The 23590-nt window shown below is 43.5% G+C and overlaps 1 protein-coding gene across 4 annotated transcripts; it reads right to left on the bottom strand.

The window, feature by feature from the left end:
• Nucleotides 1-287: 287 nt before the first annotated feature.
• Nucleotides 288-13415, bottom strand: LOC130023755 (alcohol dehydrogenase S chain). 4 transcript variants are annotated; one of them, XM_056114346.1, is made up of 11 exons: nucleotides 13341-13396; nucleotides 10401-10467; nucleotides 9874-9975; nucleotides 8700-8838; nucleotides 6991-7078; nucleotides 6686-6905; nucleotides 4188-4448; nucleotides 3455-3590; nucleotides 2258-2396; nucleotides 2050-2091; nucleotides 288-682 (listed from the first exon to the last, which is right to left on the bottom strand). In XM_056114346.1, the coding sequence occupies exons 2-11, from the start codon at nucleotides 10419-10421 to the stop codon at nucleotides 658-660; spliced, it is 1173 nt and encodes a 390-aa protein (XP_055970321.1). In that variant the 5' UTR covers nucleotides 10422-10467; nucleotides 13341-13396; the 3' UTR covers nucleotides 288-657. The 4 variants fall into 4 exon arrangements, with proteins under 4 accessions (XP_055970321.1, XP_055970322.1, XP_055970325.1 ...); XM_056114347.1 differs by lacking the exon at nucleotides 10401-10467 and having other exon boundaries at nucleotides 13341-13415; XM_056114350.1 differs by lacking the exon at nucleotides 2050-2091 and having other exon boundaries at nucleotides 13341-13393.
• Nucleotides 13416-23590: the final 10175 nt, after the last annotated feature.

The following is a 23590-nucleotide window of genomic DNA, read 5'->3' as shown; positions in this document are numbered from 1 at the left end:
CTCAGTAGCTTTCCAGGCTCTCCAGGAGAGATGGAGGAATAAAACTCGGGTCAGCCACATGAAAACAAATGCCCTACCTGCTGCGCTCCAGCCCATTCAAATAGTATAAAAATAACATAGATACTCCCTTCTACCATAGGAAAAAGTGACATATTTGCCAAAAAATTGATTGCATTTGAAGTTTCAGACACTCTCCATTTAATAAATCTGAATGTCTCCTTCCCTAGATGTACCGATACCTACAGGCTTTGGTAGATTTATAGAAAAGAAAACATAGACAATGGAAATAGAAGCAGAAAGTTTCAAATACAATTGTTCATCTTGATTACGGGAGCAAGTAGGTTAACATCAGGACATAGGGCAGCAAAGATACAACAAAATGCAACAGGTGAAGAGAAACATCTTTGCTCAAAGGGAAAAATGACAAACTAAGAACAGCTAAGAAAGAAGTTGATCGTTTTTATCTAGCCCTCACAAAGTAAGGTCTCACACATTTTCTTACTATGATTCCACAACAATCATTGATTTTGCAAAATATACATGTGTGAATGATGACGGCATCTTTCAAAACCAGAGTTAGTGGTGTCATTCAGAGGATGTTCCTCATGGTGGAAGGGCTGGGATGTTGCTCCCAGCAAAGGTAACCTTCATGTGACCTCAGAACGTCAGGACCGTACGGATGCTGAACAGGAAAGAGAAAATATGAAGTGTTTAACATTGAGAGGTTGCAGAGTCTTCCAGGGGCATTTCCCAGGAGAAGATGGCATGGACTCCCCCCTTTCGTCTGCCAAGGTCAAAAACCGTCTGTGACTCCTGGTTTCCTCCTTCCTGGGTCCCGTCCAATCTTTAGCTCAATCACACAACCTGAGCATGGATGCAGTTAGGCTTCGCTCTATACTAGCATCGTCACTAAAAGCGTGAGAGCCATGGTGCTCAGTGGGCTGACATGTAATGAGTTCTTGCGGTTGGTCACACATTTCATCACTCAAAAAAGTGCTGTCAAGGAGATTCTACTATTATTTCCACTTCAGAGGTCAGACACTGAGATACTGAGAGCAGTACCTTGCTCCAGGTCATACATCTGAGTGTGGCTGCAGTAGCTAAATACAAAGTTGCACAAATTATAATTGATGGGTAACCCGGGTAACCTTACTGAAAGAATGAAAATTTAATAAAGTCCATATGAATATGGTCTATTATAAGGTACTTAAATGTTTAATAGAGCTTGATAAAGAATTTTTTTTCTTTTTTTAGCTTTTTTGGTCACACCCAGCAATATTTAGGGGGTTACTTCTGGCTGTGTACTCAGGAATTACTCTTGGTGGTCCTCGGGACACCGTGTCAGGCAAACTTGCTACCCTCTGTACTATGACCCCAGTTGCGATAAAGAACTTCTTGAGAAGTCTAGAAGCAGATAGTAAAGGTGTTTGAATTGTTCTCTAACAATTAATTTATTATCTTTAGTTTATTCTTGGGAAAATCAGAAACATAACCCCAGCAGAGAGATAATTAGGCTGGTATTTTCATGTTTTTTTCAGGTGGGGGGCTGCCCAGTCATGTTTAGGAGGCCTGGGCAATTGTTGGCTGATAGGGAAGGTGGTTAATCTCAAGGCCTGAGATGTGGTGCTGCTCGGTCCTGTGTGCCAGGGATTTCCTGGACTACCTGATGGTGCTTTGGACTTCCACAGCTGAGGAGCTGCAGCTGATGGTTCCAGGGGAAGGTGGTGCTGGGAACATGTGGTGCTGTTGGACCCAGGCTGGGTGCATGCCTTGCTGGTGCCTTAACTGCTGCACTCTCTCCCGGCCCTGAAATTTCTGTCAACTTTTCCCTATACACACATAGTTTCTCCTATACACTCATATCAAAGACTTGGGGTTGTATTGTAGAAAGGAGTTTGTGTTTTCAATTCTAGAACCCAGGATAACTTTTTAAAAATGGCATCATTGATTTTTCTTGAATTTACTTAACCGTCCCTTAATAATGAATTTTCTGGTTTCTATATTTTATGTTATAATAACTAATGTTTGAGAGAAGATATGTTCACTCACATTTCTTTATCCTTGCAGACTAGATTTCCAGGCATAAATTTGCTGTAACAAAGGATATAAGTTTTCTGGTTGAATTTCTGATGCAAATAACAAAACTGCCTTGTAAGAAGGATGTAACATGCATATCTGAGAGGCTAGATACCTCCTATTTCCTAAATTCCTTCCTCATGATTAGCGTTCAGTAGACTGAGTGTCCAGAATAGTTTACCTCTTTCCAGAACGAAGCAGCTCAAATCCTTCATTAATTTTTTCAAAAGGTAAAACATGGCTTATTAATGAATCCATTGGAAACTTCTTAGCCATAAAATCTTCAACAAGTTTTGGGACAGAATCGTTACTCTTAAAGCCTGTTTTGGTGAAATGATACCATTGTTAGATTCAGAGAGGGGAATGAGTGTAGAAGGTCTAAGGAAGATTTCCACTAGAATTTAAATGAAGTTTATAAAAGGTGCCACAAGCCTCATGTTCCTGTTGTTGAAGCTGATAAATAATCTGCTCAAATACCCTTTTCTGGTGCTTTGACTTAGTTCTTATTCGTCTACATAACCTCAACCTAGACCCTTAGGTATTTGTCCTCTTACAGAGAAAATATAGCAGACATGGTTATTCCCAGAGTCAAGGAGCAAATTCAGCACAGATCTGAGTGATGAGTGTGAACATGGGTTACAGTGATGTGTTTCCTGGGCTCACTTGGTGCTGAAACGTCTGATGCCAGAGCTCAGTGTGAGTGACATTAGTCTCGTTAGCTTATGGGGATGCCAGGCTGGTCTGTCTTATGACCTTTTGTGTTAATCACTCCAGCTCTAGTTGATTTGGGGTGGAATTTATCTATCTATCTATTTATTTATTTAAATTTTATTTTTTAAACCATGTTTCTTTTTAAAAACTGGTATTGTCATTTTTTATTCTTTTGCTTTTCAGGTCACACCTGGTGAGGTACAGTGGTTACTCCTGGCTCTGAACTCAGGAATCACTCCTGTAGATGTTTTGGGTACCATATGGGGAGCTGGGAATTGAAACTGGGTTGGGTGTGTGCAAGGCAAACGCTCTCTATTGCTCCAGCCCCTGGTCTTGTGACTTATTAAGAGAATGAAGTCCTGAAGTTTTCTTATAAAATTCAGCCCTCATCTAAACTACTGGAGCACTGGAGCACTGTTCACTGTCGTCCCGTTGTTCATCGATTTGCTCGAGCCGGCACCAGTACCATCCCCATTGTGATACTTGTTACTGTTTTGGGCATATCAAATACATCACGGAGAGCTTGCCAGGCTCTGCCTTGCGAGCGGGATCATCTTGGCAGCTTGCCAGGCTCATCGAGAGGGACGGAGGAATCTTACCCGGGTCAGCCACATACAAGGCAAATGCCCTACCTGCTGTGCTATTGCTCCAGCCCATAACCACATACCACCAAAAAGAGCTCCTTTCCATGTGCGTCCTGTCAGCAGCAGCATGGGGTTCAGTGAAAGCATCTCTGAGTTAGGAGCAGCTCCAACAATGACGCTTACTCCATACGAGGCTTGACAGCACATCAGGGCAGACATCTGGGATAAAATGAACATGTCACACTGACTGGGATGGACTTTGGGTGTGTGGAGAGAGGAGAGCATTCTTTGTTCTCCGTTGTTCTCTAAAGCCAGTATCTCTGACAGTAGGAAATATCCAGGAGATACTGTCTGGCCTTTGTTTCAATGATGCTGGGAACTTAACTTAGTGCTCACACATGCAGGATCACTCAACAGGTGATCCACATACCCAGAAAATGTTTTATATGTGAGACAATTGATGAACAAATTTTGGTGAACTTAATTTTTATTTAAAACTAGCATCACAAACATAAAAATATCCAGAGAATCTGGTTCTACAATTAAAGGTAATGCTTTTCATCACATGTCTCTCAGCCAATCAGTGAGTTCAGTCATTTTTCATTTTTCATTAAGTGAACATTGTGAACTCAGTACTTTGAATCAGTTATTGTACTACCTAACTGCAGTTCTATCTTCATTCTTTCTTCATGTCCACTGTTTTTATAGGACCCACTCTCAACTATACTCAGTGGTCCATCCTGGGATGGTTTGGTTGAGAGTTAGTTGCTTGGACAGGCAACGTTAAGGAGCTGCATGGCATTTCCTGGTTCTTACCATGGTGTCGATCCGACCAATGACTTCAAAGGAAAAGTCTACACCTCCTCCACTCATCTCCTTCAGCACCTCCTCGATGGGTTTCTGGAAGTCCCTTGGGCTGATGCACTCGGTGGCACCCACCTCTTGGGCCTTTGCAAATTTGTCTTTGTTGATATCTATTCCGATGATCCTGGCTGCCCCCGCTGCTTTACAGCCCATCACAACGGACAGGCCGACTCCTCCAAGACCAAACACGGCGCACGTAGAGCCTGGAGTGACCTGTTTTACAGAAAACAAAGATGAGTTAAGAAATGATTGATGGAAAGTTCCCAAGTAGAATTAAATGCCAATACCTACCCTGCCATCAGTATTGGGTTCTCAGCACCCAGCCTGAGACTTTGACCGAATCCCCTTGCCCTGGAAGCAAAAGGCGGCCCTGTTAACAAAGGCCCACTCCAGCACTCCTCACACTCAGGCACTCTGGTTGAGGATGAGGGACATGACTGTGCTCACCTGCCCAGCCCAGCCCTAAGAGCAGGATATGTAAATCATTAACTGAGATCTATAGGAGCCCAAAGAGAGAAGCATTCTATACAAGAGAAGTGAGAGAAGCATGCTGTATGTGAGATTTCCCTCCTCACCCCACTTAGTATACCTATAAGTATACCCCTGGTAGGGGCTAATAAATGGAGAACTGCTTGACCACCAGTAGAGGGCCAAGGCAGAGGCTTCTCCCCTACCCACTCCCTCCCCTTTAGGGATTAAATCCCTAAAGGATTTAATCAACTTCCAGAGATTATACTCCAGTTTGCCTGGGGTCCAATAGCCAGGACCCCGACAATCAGGAGCACCTAAGACTTAGGTTCTGCAGCCTGCTGTCAAAAACTCCATAGACTTCTGTGCCTTTAGGTAGCTTGAACTATATCGTTGGTTCTAGGGCTTTGTTGGACATTAGACTCCTCTATGGAGCTTTAAAACATCAATGCTCAGGTCTGAGCCCTTGGCAATTCAACTAGAACCCCTACAGGTGAGGCCCTAGAGTACTCTTATGAATGCCCAAACTGAATGGTATTTGAGCTCTAAATGTGAGGGATCTCCCCGAGGAAACTTCAATGATGTTAGCAGCTAGCTTGCATGGCACAAACACCAACACCATCTTGGATGTGCTGGGACCTTTGTGCTGGGAGACAGATTAGCCTCAGTCTTCCCCGTGGGCTTTGGAAAGCCCAGTAGCTGTGGCCACACACAGAGCAGAAGTTAGGGGAGGTAGAGTTACTCTCATCCTGGAGCAAGCCTGCCATGTCAGTGGAAGAGAGGCGGTCTCTGTAATAATCTAAGAGACAGCTTGAGAGCAATGCGACCTGAAGGGTCTTCATCCCTCCTTTCCAACGTGCATGTTGAAGAGGAATGTAGTGGGGAGTGGTCCTGATTTTAATTACAAGTACCCTTGGCGTTGGGGCTGTGTGAGGCTGTCCAGTCACTTGTTGAAACAAATGTGACAGCCACATAGGAACTTTTTCCTGTCCGCAAACACTTGGGGATTCAAGTGGTTAAGTTTAACTCCATTAAACTGCCAAGAGACGAGGGATGGTTTTAGTAAACTGTGTCATTAGTTTGTTAGTCATTGGTGTGGATAAATATTCTTTTCATCTCACGTCACCATCCTCTGGAGTTCTACTTACTGTTAACCTCTTCGAAAAAGCATGTGGGTGAGGCCTAAAGGTGCAGGTAAAGAGGGATTAGGGTTAGGGTGCACAGGAGCTTTCACAGATGGGTTCTCATGCTAACTAACTGTGAGTTTTGGGGCAAATGACTGTATGTGCCTCAGTTCTACAAAGTGAAGAAATACGGTTGGATTCCCAACCCTCAGAAAGAGAAGACTTTAAGTTTTGTCCTTGTAATATACTGCTTCTGGAGTGTGTATTTGTGAGTGTGGCTATATACGTATGTGCATGTGTATGTGAGTGTGGCAGGGAGAAAAGGGAACGGTGAACCTCCCTAATTAATGAAATAAATGCGAGCTGGTTTACTGATCTGACCTTCCGAAAAGGACCCAGTGGGGGTGTGTGTTGGTGCTGTTGGACCTGGAGGTGCTCTGGGGAGGCTTTGTGCTCAATTACTGATTTTAATTCTGCTGGCATATGTGGAATAGAAGCTCCTCTGAGTTGGCACCTTCCGTTCCTGCAGTTTTGCTGCCTCAGAAACCAGCAGCCCCTCCCGGGCCTGAGGGACCATGAAGTGACGCTAATGCTTAGTGATCCCATAGAGAGCAAGATTATAATAATATTGAAGGTCATTACTTCTTGAGACTTTCTTAATGCCAATCTCCCAGAGATCATTTGTTTCCAGTCATGATCAGTATCCCGAATCTGTGAGTATACCCGTGCTGTTACGGGGGCCAGGGAGAGCCTCTGGAAATCGAGGTGGTTATGCTCTGATGATCCTGTGATTAATTGCTTTCCTTCTGTTTCCTGATAATCCAAATGTAACTGCATTATTACCCATGTCATTCCTACCTTGGCAACTTTGGTGGCAGACCCGTACCCGGTAGAAAACCCACAGCCAATGAGACAGACTTTGTCCAGCGGGGAGGCAGCATTGATTTTGGCCACTGCACATTCTTGCACCACCGTGTACTGGGAGAAGGTGCTGGTGCCCATGAAGTGGTTGATGGGCTTTCCTCTGCAGGTGAACCTGGTGGTCCCGTCCTGCATGGTCCCACTCGGCTTGAAAACGCTAGGAATACACACAGGCTGTGAGACAGGAGCATTCCCCACAAGCAAACTTACTTTCTCTGGGGGGTTGAATATTGGAAACCTACTCAATTTTCAAGCAGAGGTTGCCTTCTGGGTGCTTGCAGACCTTGCACTTTCCACACTGGGGAAGGAACACCGGGATGACTTTATCACCTGGAGAGGGAGAAATGAGACCCTTGTTCAGGGCTTACCCAGCAAGGACTATGGTGTGCTCAGAGCTTCTCGGGGTCTGTGGTTGTGCAAAGTCTGTAGTGATAGGATGTGGCCACATGTGACTGGTCCTTACTCTGCCACTGTTCCCTGGAGGGCTTGCCATGCCCTTGAAAACTCCCAAGGGGCAGGGGGAAATGGCATGAATTTATTATTATTTTTTGGCCACACCCAGCGATGTTCAGGGTGTGATTCCTGGTTCTGTGCTCAGAAATTACTCCTGGCAGCATTAGGGCTTAGGGAACTATATGGGATGCCAGAGATTGAATCCATGTTGCCGTATCTGCTGTGTTCCTGCTCTGGCAACAGGCATGAATTTTTTAGAGCTCCACTGAGTAATCTTTTTTCTCCTGTGCTTGTTCCCATGGTTTTGTACAAAGCTTCCCATTTAACACAGTGATAGCGAGGACTATCCTCAGTTGATGCTGGCATGAATCTGGGTTATAAATAGTCACCTTCATTCTGTCAAGTAATGCATTTTGGAACAGTTTGGAATATAGAGAAAAGGGGAAGTTGACATCTATTTCTTAACTTAGCATATTAACTGTGCTTGTCTTCATTACAAAATAATCACTTAGGAGCTTTTTAAAGGAAAACTCTCAAAGAAGAATTCAAAGAAATTCCTTTGAAAACTCCAAGTCTTAATAATGAGCTTGTCATTTTCTTTTAGGGTATAATTGATTTTCAAATATAGCTGATAATTTGTGAGTAATCTATTTTTCTTGCTATGATGGAAAGTAAGGGTGTCACTGATACTTTATTGCTAACTAAGGCAATACTAAGGAATTCAACCCATATCATTAATTTTGTTATGTCTGTACACAAATTACCAATAGGTAGTAGTTCAGACTTACTAAATTCATTCTAATTTTTTAAAATTAAGCGTAATCTTTTCTATATCCACAACTCAGAGGAAGGTTTGGGCATAGCATTTAATACACAAACTTTCTGTGGAGACAATGATGGTACAGACATTTTCTGTCTATTCATCCTTTCCCTCTGAAAATATTCATCTCATATTAGCATGCCAAGTGAAGTGAGTCGGAAGAGGAACAGACATATTTCCCTCATACTGGGATATAAAGAAATGTAGTGAAGAAGTTACAAGTGCCCAAAGGAACAGAACCTGAGAGAAATGAGTTTCCCAGGGTGGGGGGTGGGGGGGATATGAAGGGGGCTGGGCACGGGCTGGGGGCTGGGGTGGGGATGAATCTGGGGAGGGGCTGGGGAGGAGATAGGGAGGGGGGGTGGGGGCTGGAGTGACCTTGGGGAGGGGCAGGTGGTGGACTTTGCTCCACAGTATCCTCAACCATGGTGCTGAAATGGAAAGAGCTGTTTGTATCTGTGTCTGTGTCTGTATAAAGCGAGGAGAGTAACACACACAGAGAGATGACGTTGTCCCCAGCCCTCTAGCCCTGGCTGGGACAGTCACAGTGGCCCTGCTTCAGCCCTCCTACATGGCTGGGCGCCCTGGGGCATGACTCAGCAGTGAGACCTCTGTGTCCACCCATCTCCTGTGGGCTGGTGGGCGCTGGAGGACTGGGAGACAGTGGAGTTTCTGTACCTGGTCTGACGCTCGTCACGCCTTCTCCGACGCTCTCCACAATGCCGGCCCCCTCGTGGCCCAGCACCAAGGGGAGTGGTGCGAAAAGGGAGCCGGCGATGATGTGGTCATCTGTGCGACAGATCCCCGTGGCCACCATCTGCAGGGGAGGAGGGGGACTGGACTTGCAGTGAAGGCAGGCGACAGTCCTTGGATGTGTGGAACAGACCCATTTTCCTAACATCGGGTGCCTTAAGAGGCTTTTTTTTTTTGACGGGAGTGCATGATTATTATTACCTTAACCATCACTTCTCCTCCCAAAGACAAAAAGGTCCATGTTGTCCCAAGATTATTTAACCTAAAACTTTCCTTTCTGGAATTAAATATTTTTGAGTAACCTGTGAAATGATTGCTTCAGAATTAAGTCCCACAACACACAGGAATACATCCTTGTTAATGAAAGTAGAAAAAGCAGATTAGCACTAAGAAAACAAGGCAAGTCCTACCCTCTAATGTACCTCATTTGGAAATCTTAACACACGTCCCTTTGCACTTTGTTTTCTCCTGCCCAAACATGTAAAATAATGTTGGGATTGTACTATATATAGTCCTTTGTTTATTTTAAATAAAAATTAAACCATTTATATGTTTCCTAAATAACGATTTATATGTTTCCTTAATTCATACCAGAATGTCCATTTAAATTAACAGCATCTCTTAGTGGGGTTAGTACTAGGAGCTACTACAGTGGTCAGGCTGCAGGCTTGGCAGGGACCTGGCTGGTGCTCCAATTCTGGGGCCACCTGATCCCCTGAGATCAGGGAGCTCGTCATGGCAGGTAGCTCGGATAATTCCCGGCACAGCTGGGTCCCAGCCCCACTGCGTCCTCCAGCCTTGCATGGAACTGAGATTCGGTTGCTGAGACTCACTGTGGCACCTCCAGCCTCCTGAGCATGGCTTGGGAGGCCCTGCCACAAAAGCATCTAATAATGAAATTTTCGTTATTTCCAGTTTTATTATTGTATGAAAATTGTTTCTGTTGTAGTGCTTGGGGGTGATGTCAGGGGTTACATGGATCTGGGGCTCAAATCCAGGTCCGCACAAGGGGCAGGGCACATCACCACAGAGTCTCATTCCTCATCCTCGGAAATGCTTTTTTAAACTAAACTTAAACAGAAACGGTGAAACGTTTTACCTTAATACGAACTTCATGAGCCTTAGGGGGTGCGACCTCCACCTCCTCGATGGCAAACGGCTTCTTCAGCTCCCAGAGCACAGCGGCCTTGCACTTGATGACCTGCAAGTAAACAGTGGACGATCCCAGTCCTTCCCCACATCTAATCTAGGGACTGTGTTTTTAGCAATCATCTTATGTGGAATATTTATTATATGCCAGGTGCTTAGTAAGTCCATAGACACAAACCACTTTGAAAGAAAAACATGTAAAGCAGTAGGATATGTCATTTATCCACAGCTGTAGACTTGATATGAAGCTCCAGATCACCGTTATTTTGCTTACATTCAGTGACTGCTCACTCTTTTGCTCTGTTCTGTGCTTCTGCTATGCTGTCTTTTTTTGGGTTGTTTTGTTTTTATTTATTTTGCGGCTACACCCAGCAGAGCTCAGAGCTTATTTCTGGCTCTCTGGCTAGCTCCGGGGACTGTGTCTGGTAGCAGGGATCAAACCTGGGTCAGTTCTATACAAGGCAGCGCCCTACTCACTCTGTTATGGCTCCAGCCCATCTGCCCGAATCTGATAGAGCATTACATCCACAGAGCCTGCCTTTTACTGTAGTGAGAGAGGAACCAAAAAAAGTGAACAATAATAGAAATGATGACAACACTGAGTAACATTTATTGAATAGTTTCCATGCACCAAGCACTTTCCTAAGTGCTTTTATCAGTTTACCAAATCCTCAAATATGTTCTAGTAGTATTACGACTTCTAGCATTTGCAGAAAATAGAATGTAGGAAGCTGAATGTAAATGGCGTGTTTCATTATTGATGTTTTACCTGAGATGTTAGAATTGGTTGCCTGTGATTTATTTATTTATTATTTATTTATTTATTTATTACTCTCACCAAGACTTTTGATGTATACTTTGAAAGAAAGGATTTTGGAGACCAAACTGAGTTTTAGTGGATTTATCTCTTTCCTAACTTTCCTAACTTTGATGTTTATCTTTGTTATCAATTCAATTAAAATGTAATATGCCATTGTAATGTCAACCTGTAATGAATGAAAAAAATTGGAAAATGAAATTCATAATTGGCTAACCACATGATTTCCAAGAATCTTATTGCTAAAACTCCTATAACCTCTGCTGTACTACAGTGTGTACAGAAGTCTCAGAATCTTGACATTGAGTTATGGAAGGTAACACCTTGTGTGACAACACAATAAAACTACTGGAAACAATTCTAGTAACTTTCGTGACCATATACATCAGTTTGTGCACATGGTGTATACGTGCATTTGTGGCCGCGTGACCTCTTATTGTCCAGTTCGCTCTCTCTCTCAGAGAATCTGTCAGGCTACCGAGACTATACTGCTCACACTGCAGAGTCTGGCAAGCACCCCGTGGCGTATTCGATATGGCAAAACCCAGTAACAATGGATCTCATTCCCGTGACCCCGAAAGAGCCTCCAATGTGGCACTTGCTAAAATCTCAGGGCTAGGATGAATGGAGACGTTACTGGTGCCTGCTCGAGGAAATTGATGAACAGTGTACACATGGTACAAATAAACATGAATCCACCGAATACTTTGAACCAAGTAACTTTGTCCTTAGGTAATAATTCTTTTAAAGCTGGTCACTATCAATTTTTAAAGTATTTACTTTTGTATGGAGAAGAAATTATTTTAGAGGGTTTCTACTGAAATTTTCTGGATTGTGTCATAATCACATATTGACCTTGGTTTGCTTAACTTGGATTCCAATGATTTCAGATAACTTTTCCCTTTGTAAGACATTTCACATTCAAGTTCAAAAGGCATTTCAAGGTCCACTGAATCAAATTCTTCTCATGGAGTTTTCATCAGACTTAAATTTTTGGTACTAATAAAAATAATGATTGCAATGAGTAACACATTTAAATTATAATTCTCAACTTTATTAGAAACGTTTGTAACTTTATATTTACAAGTTACTCATGAAAGACTTAAGCATCACAATGCATTTAATATGAGAAATTAAGACTTCATAGTATAGATAGCACTATAGCACTGTCCTCCCATTGTTTCATCAATTTGGTCGGACAAGCACCAGTAATGTCTCCATTGTGAGACTTGTTACTTTTTTTGGCATATCCAATATATCACAGGGAGCTTGCCAGGCTTTGCCCTGCAAGGGGGGAGGGGGGGATGCTCTCCTGTAACTTGCCAGGCTCTCTGAGAGGGACAGAGGAATCAAACCTGGGTCGGCCGCGTGCAAGGCAGACATCCTACCCGCTGTGCTATCTCTCCAGTCCAACCATCTCAGTGGGACCCAAAAATTAAAAAAATAAAATTTTAATGAAAAATTTTTTTCCTCATGGCTTTCGATGTCCAAAGGATAAAATAAATGGCCTCAAGTTTCTTAATGTCACGTCCTATAACACATGCCCAACACCCTCAGAGACTACGGTTCAGGCTCAGGGACCTTCTCCCCAGTTTCTAAATGCAGATTGGCTGGAGGAATAGCACTGCGGGGAAGGCATTTGCCTTACACGTGCCCGGCACGAGTGCCCCGAGTGCCCCGTTGGACGCCAGCGCTCCGCCAGTTGTGATCCCTGAGAACAGAGCCTGAAGCAAGCCCTGATCGCAGCCAGGTGTGGCCTCCAAACCAAACCGTTAATAAAGCAAAACCAGATCCCCATTTTCTTTGCCTTCTCCCCTGGCCCTGCACAAGTTTCGCGGTCCATCTCCTACCTTCCCTTTACAAGGCAGTTCAAATGTCGCTTCTTGCCCACTCTCTGACAGCAGGCAGTGAACTTGTCCCTAGCCATACACGTTTCATCCCTTAGTGCCCCTTTTCGGGGCTGCCTTCACACACCACTGGACTCACAGGCCCATAGAACTCCATCTCTCTCCCTACGCTCCATCAGGCCCATTCAACAGTGATTAGGGCACACCTGGGACCATTCGAAATATCTGAGGGACACTTCAGAATCAAACATAAAATTAAACCTGCTCTCCGTTAAAATTGCTTCTGAGTCTACTGAAGGAAAATGAAATGGAAGGGTTCAAACTCAAGTGACATTGGTGGAATTTACCTGAAAATGTCCTTCCCCATGGGTGAAATGAGGGGAGGGGGCAGGCAGAGAAAGACACATGCCTCTCAGGAGACAGAACTAACCCCATCCTTCTGATCAGAAAACTGAGGCAGTGCCTACGACTCTTGTTTCCACCTCGTGCATCCCCTCTTAGGCCCAATGTTTCTGGTGTATTCATACACCAGGATAGATATATATTTTTTGTTAAAGATATTTAGTTGCAGTTATATATATATATATATATATATATATATATATACTTTCTGTCAAAGCATATGTTTTATGCTGTAGCTCTATTTATATTGTTTCTGTGTTAGATATGAGAGTAAATGAGACATTAAAATGATATCTTCTTGTATATTATACTAATAAAAATACATTTCCCCAAATAAAGATTTGTGCTTACTTTTCCTGCTGTGCTCATGTTTTTGTTTCTTTTCTGGTGAATTCTTGCCACGTCTTGCCACTTTTCTGCTGGAGTCTATAGAGTAGATTTATTGCACAGGGATTTTATATGCTTGGGTAACACCCAGCTCCACACACGTGATCTGGGATCTTAAAGCAACACTCATGAGCTTATTCAAAGACCAAATCAAAAGAAAATGACATTGAATATGTTTTCAAACTTTGACTTCTTTTGAAATATGCCAGTTTCAAATAACATTTCAATTTCATTAGGTTGGACATGTACATATTCCTGAGTGCTGTGTTTCCTCCTCAGCCCCCCACAGTATGTTCAGAGTTGTCTGCCTCTGTGAATGAAGTCACAACTGCAGGTTCACATCTGGAACTCGAGAAGCAGGAGCAGCGTGAGCAGCTCCCTGTGCCGCTCATCTCCACAGGGGCCAGACAGCTACACCACAAGCACCCCGAGGGCACTCAGGAAATTTGTGCCTAATACAAAAGACACTAATTTCTTTAAATAATTCAATTTAGTAGTCATGATTTCTTACTTTTCCAGTAAACTTTTCTTTAGCTACTTCTCCTGAAGACTATAAAGGTATCACTTCCCAGATAGATATTTTTTCTTGCTTAGAATATTCTCACAGCCTTTTCTAATCAGATCTCTTCTAACCATGGAGGTTTCTTGTCATATTTTCTCCTCACAAACCTTTTATCCACTAGAGTATTCTCAGATTTTTGTTTCCTTAAGGATATCTTTTTCAAAACAAACTGTTTGTACTCCAGAATTTGCATTGCTCATGTCCTCAGAACACCACCCTCAATAAATTTTCCAACTCAAATGTCAGGGACTTTGTCAGGGGCTCCGTTCCAAATAGAATTTGTCCTGTCAGACTTTTCACATGTGTAATTTTTTTTTCTCCTCTGATCTTCTCTCACAATGGACATTTCTGTTTTTATACTTTTACTCATGACCCCCTTTCTTAATTAATTCATGCCTCAACTTTTCTGCTTTAAAACTTTTCATAGATTTTATACCCATCAGACTTTTCACTAAGACATTTTTTTCTTGCTTAGATATTTTTTCTTGCTTCGAATATTCTCACAGGCTTTTCTAATCAGATCTCTTCTAACAATGGAGGTTTCTTGTCATATTTTCTCCTCAGAAACCTTTTATCCACTAGAGTATCCTCAGATTTTTGTTTCCTTAAGGATACCTTTTTCAAAAAATATTGTTTTTACTTCAGAATTTGCATTGCTCAAGTCCTCAGAACACCACCCTCAAATTTTCCAACACAAATGTCAGGGATTTTGTCAGGGGCTCCGTTCCAAATAGAATTTGTTCCTGTCAGACTTTTCACGTGCGTAATTTTTTTCTCCTCTGATCTTCTCTCACAATGGACATTTCTGTTCTTATACTTTTACTCATGACCCCCTTTCTCAATTTATTCATGCCTCAACTTTTCTGCTTTAAAACTTTTCATAGATTTTATAACCATCAGATTTTTCACTAAGACATTTCTACTAAAATAATCATTCTCAGACAATTTTTCCTCACCAGACTCCTTACTGAACAGGTTTCTTTCCTTAGAAAGTTTTCATTTTGGAGAGTGAGGGGTGGGGGCCACACCCAGTGATTCTCAGGGTTTACTCCTGGCTCTGCACTCAGGAATTCCTCCTGGTGGTGCTTGGGGGACCATATGGGGTTCTGGGTTTTGAACTGGGTTGGCTGCATATAAGCCAAGCACCCTTCCTGCTGTTCTCTCTTGCCCCCAAAAGTTTTTGTTTCTTCCTTTTGATTGCGGTGCACTTTCAGGCAGTTCTGGGAGATACCAATGCAATGCCTGGCAATGACAGGTGTTGCCAGGAACTGGACCTGAAGCTCTGCACAGGCCAGGAATGAGTTCCAGCTCTTAGAGCGCTCTCTCTGGCCCTTAGGAAGCTTTCTTTCCAGTGGATTTTTTCTTCCTACTTTTTCTATACACTTTCCTACTCAAACACTCCTATCAAAATACTTTTTCACTTCACATGTTACTTTAGGAGACTCTGTGCTATTTTCTTCCAGGAGCTGGGTTTTATAGTCTGTGGGTCTTGATCCCTGCCTACTGGAGGATGGAGGATCTGGGTGGAGGATGCTCAACCCCGATCTGAGCAGGCTTGGAGTTCTAAGCCCCAGGACCCACATGACTTTGTTCCTCTGCTGGTACCTTCATGTGCGTGGAGAGTGGTCTCAGCATTGTTGTGGTTGGTTCTGGAGGTCTTCGGCTACAGGAGCTCTGCCCGGGGCGGGAAGGGAAACTCAACCTGCCCCCCTCCAAGGGACCCTGGTGAGGAGAGCCAGGTGCGGGACAGCCAGCTCCCGGAAGAAAACAGCGCAGAGTCTCCTGCCCCTGCACCTGACTGTCCTCGCCAGGGCTCCTTGGAGCGGGTCGGGTTGAGTTTCCCTCCCCACCCGAGCAGTGCTCCGGCAGCCGAAGACCTCCCGAACCAGCCACAACCATGCTGAGACCACTCTCCACACACATGAAGGTACCAGCAGAGGAACAAAGGCATGCAGGTCCTGGGGCTGAGATCTCCAAGCCTACTCGGATCAGGGCTGAGCATCCTCCACCCAGATCCTCCATCGTCCAGTAGGCAGGGGTCACACCCAACAACTGACCCCCAGCGCTCTGTAATCCTATCAATGGCCAAGACCCAGAGACTATAAAACCCAGCTCCCGGAAGTGTGCGGCCGCATTTGCAGCCGCACGACATCTTATTATCTCATTCTTTTTTTTTTTCATTTTTATTTATTTTTTTACAGTTGTAGATTTACAATTTTTTTTGTGCTTGGGTTTCAATTATACAATGATCAGATACCCATCCCTCCACCAGTGCCCGTTTTTCAGCACCATGGATAATATCCCTCCCACCCCCATCTCCCCAACCCCCCCTGCCTCTGTGGCAGGGCAATCCCCTGTGTTCTCTCTCTCCTTTTGGGTGTTGTGGTCTGCAAAAGAGGCATTGAGTGGCAAACATGTTCAGTCCATAGTCTACTTTCGACATGCATCTCCCCTCCTGGGAGGATCCTCCAAACATCCTTTATTTGGTGCTCCCTTCTCTATCTGAACTGCCCTTTCCTCTAGGATTCCCGGCTGGCCTCTAAGTTATTGGGTAATCCTCCTGGTGCTGATCTCAGCTATTCTTGGGTATTAATCTCATACTTTGTTACTTTATATCCCCCAGATGAATGCAATCTTTCTATGTCTATCCCTCTCTTTCTGACTCATTTCGCTTAGCATGATACTTTCCATATTGTACCACTTGTATGTAAATTTCATGACTTCATCTTTTCTAAGAGCTACATAGTACTCCATTGTGTAGATGTACCAAAGTTTCTTTAACCAGTCATCTGTTCTTGGACATTCAGGTTTCTTCCAGTTTCTGGCTATTGTAAAGAGTGCTGCAATGAACAAACAAGTGCAGATGTCACTTCGACTATACATTTTTGCCTCTCTGGGATATATTCCCAGGAGTGGTATTGCTGGGTCAAATGGGAGCTCAATTTCTAATTTTTTGAGAATCGTCCATACTGTTGTCCAGAAGGGCTGAACCAGTGGACATTCCCACCAACAGTGAAGGAGTGTCCCTTTCTCGCCACATCCACGCCAGCATTGGTTGCTTTTGTTCTTTTGAATGTGGGCCAGTCTCTGAGGTGTGAGATGGTATCTCATTGTGGTTTTGATCTGCATCTCTCTGATGATTAACGATGTAGAGCATTTTCTCATGTGCTTTTTTGCGATTCGGATTTCTTCTTTGAGAAAGTTTCTGTTCATTTCATTGCCCCATTTTTGGATGGGGTTGGATGTTTTCTTCTTGTGGAGTTTAACCAGTATTTTGTATATCCTGGATATCAACCCCTTGTCAGATGTGTATTCGGCGAATATCCTTTCCCATTCTGTAGACTGTCTTTGTATTTTGGTCACTGTTTCTTTGGAGGTGCAGAAGCTTCTTAGTTTAAGATAGTCCCATTTATCTATCTCTGTTTTCACTTGCTCGGCCAGTGGCGTGGCATCTTTGAAGATACCATTAGCTTCAATATCATGGAGGGTTTTGCCAACTTTATCTTCAATGTACCTTATGGTTTCTGGTCTGATGTTGAGGTCTTTAATCCATTTTGATCTTACTTTTGTACATGGTGTTAGGCAGAGTTCTGAGCCTAATTTTTTTGCATGTAGCCGTGCAATGATGCCAACATAATTTATTAAAGAGGCTTTCCTTACTCCACTTCACATTACTTGCACCTTTATCAAAGATTAGATGATCATATGATTGAGGGGAGATGTCAGTGTATTCAACCCTGTTCCATTGGTCTGCAGTTCTGCCTTTGTTCCAGTACCATGCTGTTTTAATTATTACTGCTTTGTAGTACAGTTTGAAGTTCGGGAGGTTGATTCCTCCCATTTTCTTTTTCCCAAGAATTGCTTTAGCTATTCGTGGGGGCTTATTGTTCCATATAAATTTCAGGAGTATTTGCTCCATTTCTTTGAAGAATGTCATGGGTATCCTTATAGGGATTGCATTGAATTTATACAATGCTTTCGGTAGTATTGCCATTTTGACAATGTTAAGTCTCCCGACCCATGAGCAGGGGATATCTTTCCATTTCCTCATGTCCTCTTTTATTTCCTGAAGTAGCGTTTTGTAGTTTTCTTTGTACAGGTCCTTTACTTCCTTAGTTAAGCTGATTCCTAGGTACTTGATTTTCTGGGGCGCAATTGTGAACGGGATTGTTTTTTTCATGTTGCTTTCTTCTCTCTCACTGTTTGCGTATAGGAAAGCCATGGACTTTTGGGTATTGATTTTATAACCTGCAACTTTACTATACGAGTCTATTGTTTCTAGGAGTTTTTTGGTGGAGGTTATTGGGTTCTCTAAGTAGAGTATCATATCATCTGCGAATAGTGAGAGCTTGATTTCTTCTTTTCCTACCTGAATGCCCTTAATATCTTTTTCTTGCCTAATCGCTATTGCAAGTACTTCCAGTACTATATTGAACAGAAGTGGAGAGAGTCGGCATCCCTGTCTCGTCCCTGATCTTAGAGGGAAGGCTCTCAGTTTTTCCCCATTGAGGATGATGCTTGCTGTAGGCTTGTGGTAGATGGCTTTAATTATGTTGAGGAAGGTCCCCTCTATACCCATTTTGGCTAGGGTTTTCATCATAAAGGGGTACTGGATCTTGTCAAATGCTTTCTCTGCATCTATTGATATGATCATATGCTTTTTATCTTTTCTTTTGTTGATATGATGGATTATGTTGATTGATTTTCAAATGTTAAACCATTCTTGCATCCCTGGGATGAATCCTACTTGGTCATGGTGTATGATCTTTTTGATGAGTAGTTGGATTCTATTTGCTAGTAGTTTGTTGAGGATCTTTGCATCTGTGTTCATCAGGGATATCGGCCTGTAATTCTCTTTCTTTGTGGTATCTCTGTCTGCTTTTGGTATCAGTGTGATATTTGCTTTGTAGAAACTGTTCGGAAGTGTTTTTGATATTTCAATTTCGTGGAAAAGCTTAAAGAGCATTGGGAGTAAGTCCTCTTTAAAGATTTGGAAGAATTCACTAGTGAATCCATCCGGGCCAGGACTTTTGTGCTTGGGGAGACTTTTTATTACCAGTTCAATTTCCTTGATGGTGATAGGTCTGTTCAGGTATTCCAGGTCTTCTTGGTTCAGCCTTGGGAGTCTGTAGGAGTCTAGGAATTTATCCATTTCCTCGAGGTTTTGATGTTCCGTGGCATAAAGCTTCTCAAAGTACTCCCTGAGGATCCTCTGAATTTCTGTGGTTTCTGTTGTAATGACCCCCTTTTCATTTCTGATTCGGTTTATTAGGGTTTTGTCTCTCCCTTTCTTTGTGAGTTTTGCTAGAGGCTTATCGATCTTGTTAATTTTCTCAAAGAACCTGCTTTTGGTTTCATTGATCTTTCGGATTGTTTTTTGGGTTTCCATCTCATTCATCTCTGCTCTGAGTTTTATTATTTCCTTTCTCCTGTTCGGGTTGTGCTCCTTTTTTGGTCCTTCTCCAAGCTCTTAAGCTGTGAGGTTAGGTTACTTATGTGTGTTCGCTGCTCCTTCCTGAGGAATGCTTGTAGAGCTATAAACTTTCCTCTTAACACAGCCTTTGCTGTGTCCCATAAGTTTTGGTAACTCGTGTTCTCATTTTCATTCGTTTCTAGGAATCTTTTGATTTCCTCTTTGATTTCCTGTCTAATCCACTCGTTGTTCAATAGTGCACTGTTTAATTTCCAGGTGTTTGATTTAGTTTTCTGTTTTTGTGTGTGATTTACTTCTAATTTCAGCGCATTATGGTCTGAGAAGATTGTTGATACAATCTCTATCTTCTTAATTTTATGGAGGCATGTTTTGTGGCTCAGCATGTGGTCTATCTTGGAGAATGTTCCATGGACGCTTGAGAAGAATGTGTATTCAGCTTTTTGTGGATGAAGTGTCCTATATATATCTACTAAGTCCCTTTCTTCCATTGTTTCCCTCAAATGAAGTATGTCCTTGCTAAGCTTGAGTCTGGTTGATCTATCAAGAGGTGACAAAGCAGTGTTGAAGTCTCCCACTAGTATTGTGTTGCTATTGATGTCTTTTTCCAAATCTATGAGTAGTTGTTTTAAGTACTTTGCTGGTCTCTCATTAGGTGCATATACATTTATTATTGTAAGTTCTTCCTGTTGTACAGATCCTTTGATCAATAAGAAATGGCCTTCACTGTCTCTTATGATCTTCCTCACTCTGAAATCGATGTGGTCTGATATAAGGATGGCTACCCCAGCTTTTTTATGGGAGCTGTTTGCCTGTAGGATTGTTTTCCAACCTTTGACTCTGAATCTGTGTTTGCTTTGACTATTGAGATGCGTTTCTTGCAGGCAGCAGAATGTTGGGTTCAATTTTCTAATCCGTCCTGCCACTCTATGTCTTTTAATTGGTGCGTTTAGCCCATTGACATTGAGAGAGATTATTGTTATGGGATTTTGTCCCATTGTTCTGTTAAAATTTGGTGTATCTGAGGGGCCTTTCTTGCCTTAAAGTAGCCCATTTAGTTGTTCTTGTAACCATGGTTTTGAGTCTATGAAGTTCCTGAGCTGTTGTTTGTCTGTGAAACTGTGTGTTGTTCCTTCTATTATGAATGAGAGTCTCGCTGGGTAAAGTATTTTTGGAGAGGCATTTATTTCATTGAGTTTTTTCACTATGTCCCACCACTGTTTTCGGGCCATGAGGGTTTCATCAGAAAAATCAGCTGTGAATTTTAAGGATGCTCCTTTGTAAGAGATTTCTTTCTTCGATCTTGCTGCTTTCAGAATTTTGTCTCTGTCTAAGGTTTTGGTCATTTTGATCAGAATGTGTCTTGGGGTATTTTTATTCGGATTTCTTCTAGCTGGTACCCTTCGGGCCTCCTGAATGTGGTCACAAGTTTTCTTCAGCTCTGGAAACGTTGTAGCAATGATGTCTTTGACAGTTTCTTCTTCATCAAGGTTTTCTTCCTGTCCCTCTGGGACTCCAATAATTCTTATGTTACCCCTCTTGGCTTCATCCCGATCTTCTCTTGCCATCTGTTCGCGAACTGTGAGTCTCTTTTCCATTTTCTGCTCTTTTCTGGAGAGTCTCTGAACTTCATCTTCGAGTTCACTGATTCTGTTCTCAGCAGCTGTTACTCTGCTGCTGAGGCCTTCCACTGAGCTTTTCAATTCGCCTACGAGATTTTTCAGGTCTGATATTTCTGATTGCATTTTCCTCATTTCTGCCTTCAGATCCTCTTGTCTTCTATTGGCATTGCTTTCCATTGTTTCTTTTAATTCCCTAAGCATGCTAAGTAGCTCCCTCCTGAATTCCTTGTCAGAGAGGTTGTCTAACACTACAGTACTGTTGGTGTCATCTGGGCTAGACTCTTCAATATGAAAGTTTGGTGGGCTTTTGCGTTGCTTTACCATTGTGAGAGGTGTGGTTTAGTCCTTCACGTTCACTGTTACTATTCTGCTTGATATGCAGTGTGAGTTAAGATAGGCTTATGAGTTATTGGCTACTGTGTTTCTAGTGGCTGAGCTAAAATAGAGAAGTTTCCATCTAAGAAGGTAGCTTATGGTTCCTATGGCATACGTAGTGGGAAATTATTTCGCAGCCGCGTTAGAGGCCGCGGCTCCGGAAAGAGTCCCTGGCACTGGCGAGGAGTTGGGAACGTCTCCTGTTTGGAATTGGAGCCGTTCAGCTTTGTTGCCCAGAGCTGGGCCTCCGTGCCCATCCCGCGCAGCTCAGGGGTTGAAAACCGGCTGTCTAGGGGCTGGATCTAGGTGCGCGTGCCCAGAAAGGGTCCCAGGCCCTTGGAGGCGGGCTGTACCTGTTTGAAATTGGAGCCGTTCAGCTTTGTTGCCCAGAGCTGGGCCTCCGTGCCTGTCCTGCGCAGCTCAGGGGTTCTATTATCTCATTCTTACTTTGACAACCTGGCAGGCTACCGAATGTAACCTGCCCAAATGGCAGAGTCTGGCAAACTCCCCATGGTATTATGCCAAATACCAGTAACAATGATGGGTCTCGTTCTCCTAATCCTGAAAGAGCCTGGAATATGGCACTTTTTAAAATCTCAGGGCTAGGATGAAGAAGATGTTACTGGTGCCTGCTTGAGGCAATCGACGAATAATAGGATGATCATGATAGTGATGTTACTTTAGAGAATTTATCCTCAGGATCTCCATTCCACATAGTTAATAATTTTTTCATCTCAGAATTAAAACTGTGTTGTCATGTGTGCACACAGATAATATGAGTATGCAGGTCAATACAGTGCACAAGGGTAACCTGGTGCACATAGGACAACATGCTATACACAGGACAACATGCTACACACAGGACAACATGCTATACACAGGACAACATGCTACACACAGGACAACATACGCACACAGGCCAACATGTGCACATAGGACAACATACTATACACAGGACAACATGTGCACACAGAAAAACATGCCACACACAGAACAACATGTGCACATAGCACAACATGCTACACAATGGACAACATGTTCACAGATGACAACATGCTACACACAGGACAACATGCTACACAGGACAACATATGCACACAGCGCAACATGCTACATACAGGACAACATATGTACACAGCACAACATGTGCACACAGGACAACATGCTATGCACAGGACAACATATGCACACAGCACAACATGTGCACACAGGACAACATGCTATACACAGGACAACATGCTACACACAGGACAACATGCTGCACACAGGATAATACGATACACATATGACAACATGGTCGATTCGTCGATTGCCTCGAGCAGGCCCCAGTAACGTCTCCTTCATCCTAGCCCTGAGATTATATTCAAGGCTCTTTAGGAGAATGAGACCCATCATTGTTACTGGTATTTGGCATATTGGGTACGCCATGGGGAGTTTGCCAGACTCTGCCGTGTGGGCAGGCTACATTCGGTAGCCTGCCAGTTTGTCAAAGTAGGAATGAGATGTCATAATAAGATGTTGCGCGGTCGCAAACGCGGCCGCGTGGTTCCGGGAACAGGTTTTTATAGTCTCTGAGTCTTGGCCGTTGATGGGATTAAACGGTGCCAGGGGGCCAGTTGGTGGGTGTGACCCCCGCCTACTGGAATTTGGAGGATCTGGGTGGAGGATGCTCGACTCCAATCTGAGTAGGCTTGGAGATCTTGTCCCCGGAACCCATGTGGCTTTGTCCCTCTGCCGGTACCTTCAGGTGTGCGGAGAGTGGTCTCAGCATGGTGGTGGCTGGTCCTGGAGGTCTTCGGCTGCCGGGGCCCTGCTCAGGGTGGGGAGGAAAGCTCAACCCGCTCCCCTCCAAGGGGCCCTGGCAAGGAATAGCCAGGCGTGGGGGCAGGAGACTGCCGACAACATGGTACTCACAGGATAACATGGCAAAATGGGATAATATGGTGGACGCAAGCTAACACATTGCTCACAGGATGACACAGTACACGCAGGACAGTACAGTGCATGCAGAATACCCAGTGTGTGCAGGATGACAGGGTCCACACCAGACAGCAGGAGCCAGAAGACAGGTATGTCCACAGTTGTACCATGGAGCTCAATACCCACAAGGTGACCGAGGACAGAGACCTGCAGACCAGCAGAGAGGAGGAGATTGTCTCCCCAGGACATGCTTGGGAAGAGGAGGGGGCAGAAGAGCGAACATTCTAGTGAGGAAGAGCAGGGT

This window comes from Sorex fumeus, unplaced genomic scaffold (assembly GCF_029834395.1).
Source record: "Sorex fumeus unplaced genomic scaffold, SorFum_2.1 ptg000024l, whole genome shotgun sequence".
NCBI classification, from domain to species: Eukaryota; Metazoa; Chordata; class Mammalia; order Eulipotyphla; family Soricidae; genus Sorex; species Sorex fumeus.
This window is presented reverse-complemented; position numbering and strand designations above follow the sequence as displayed.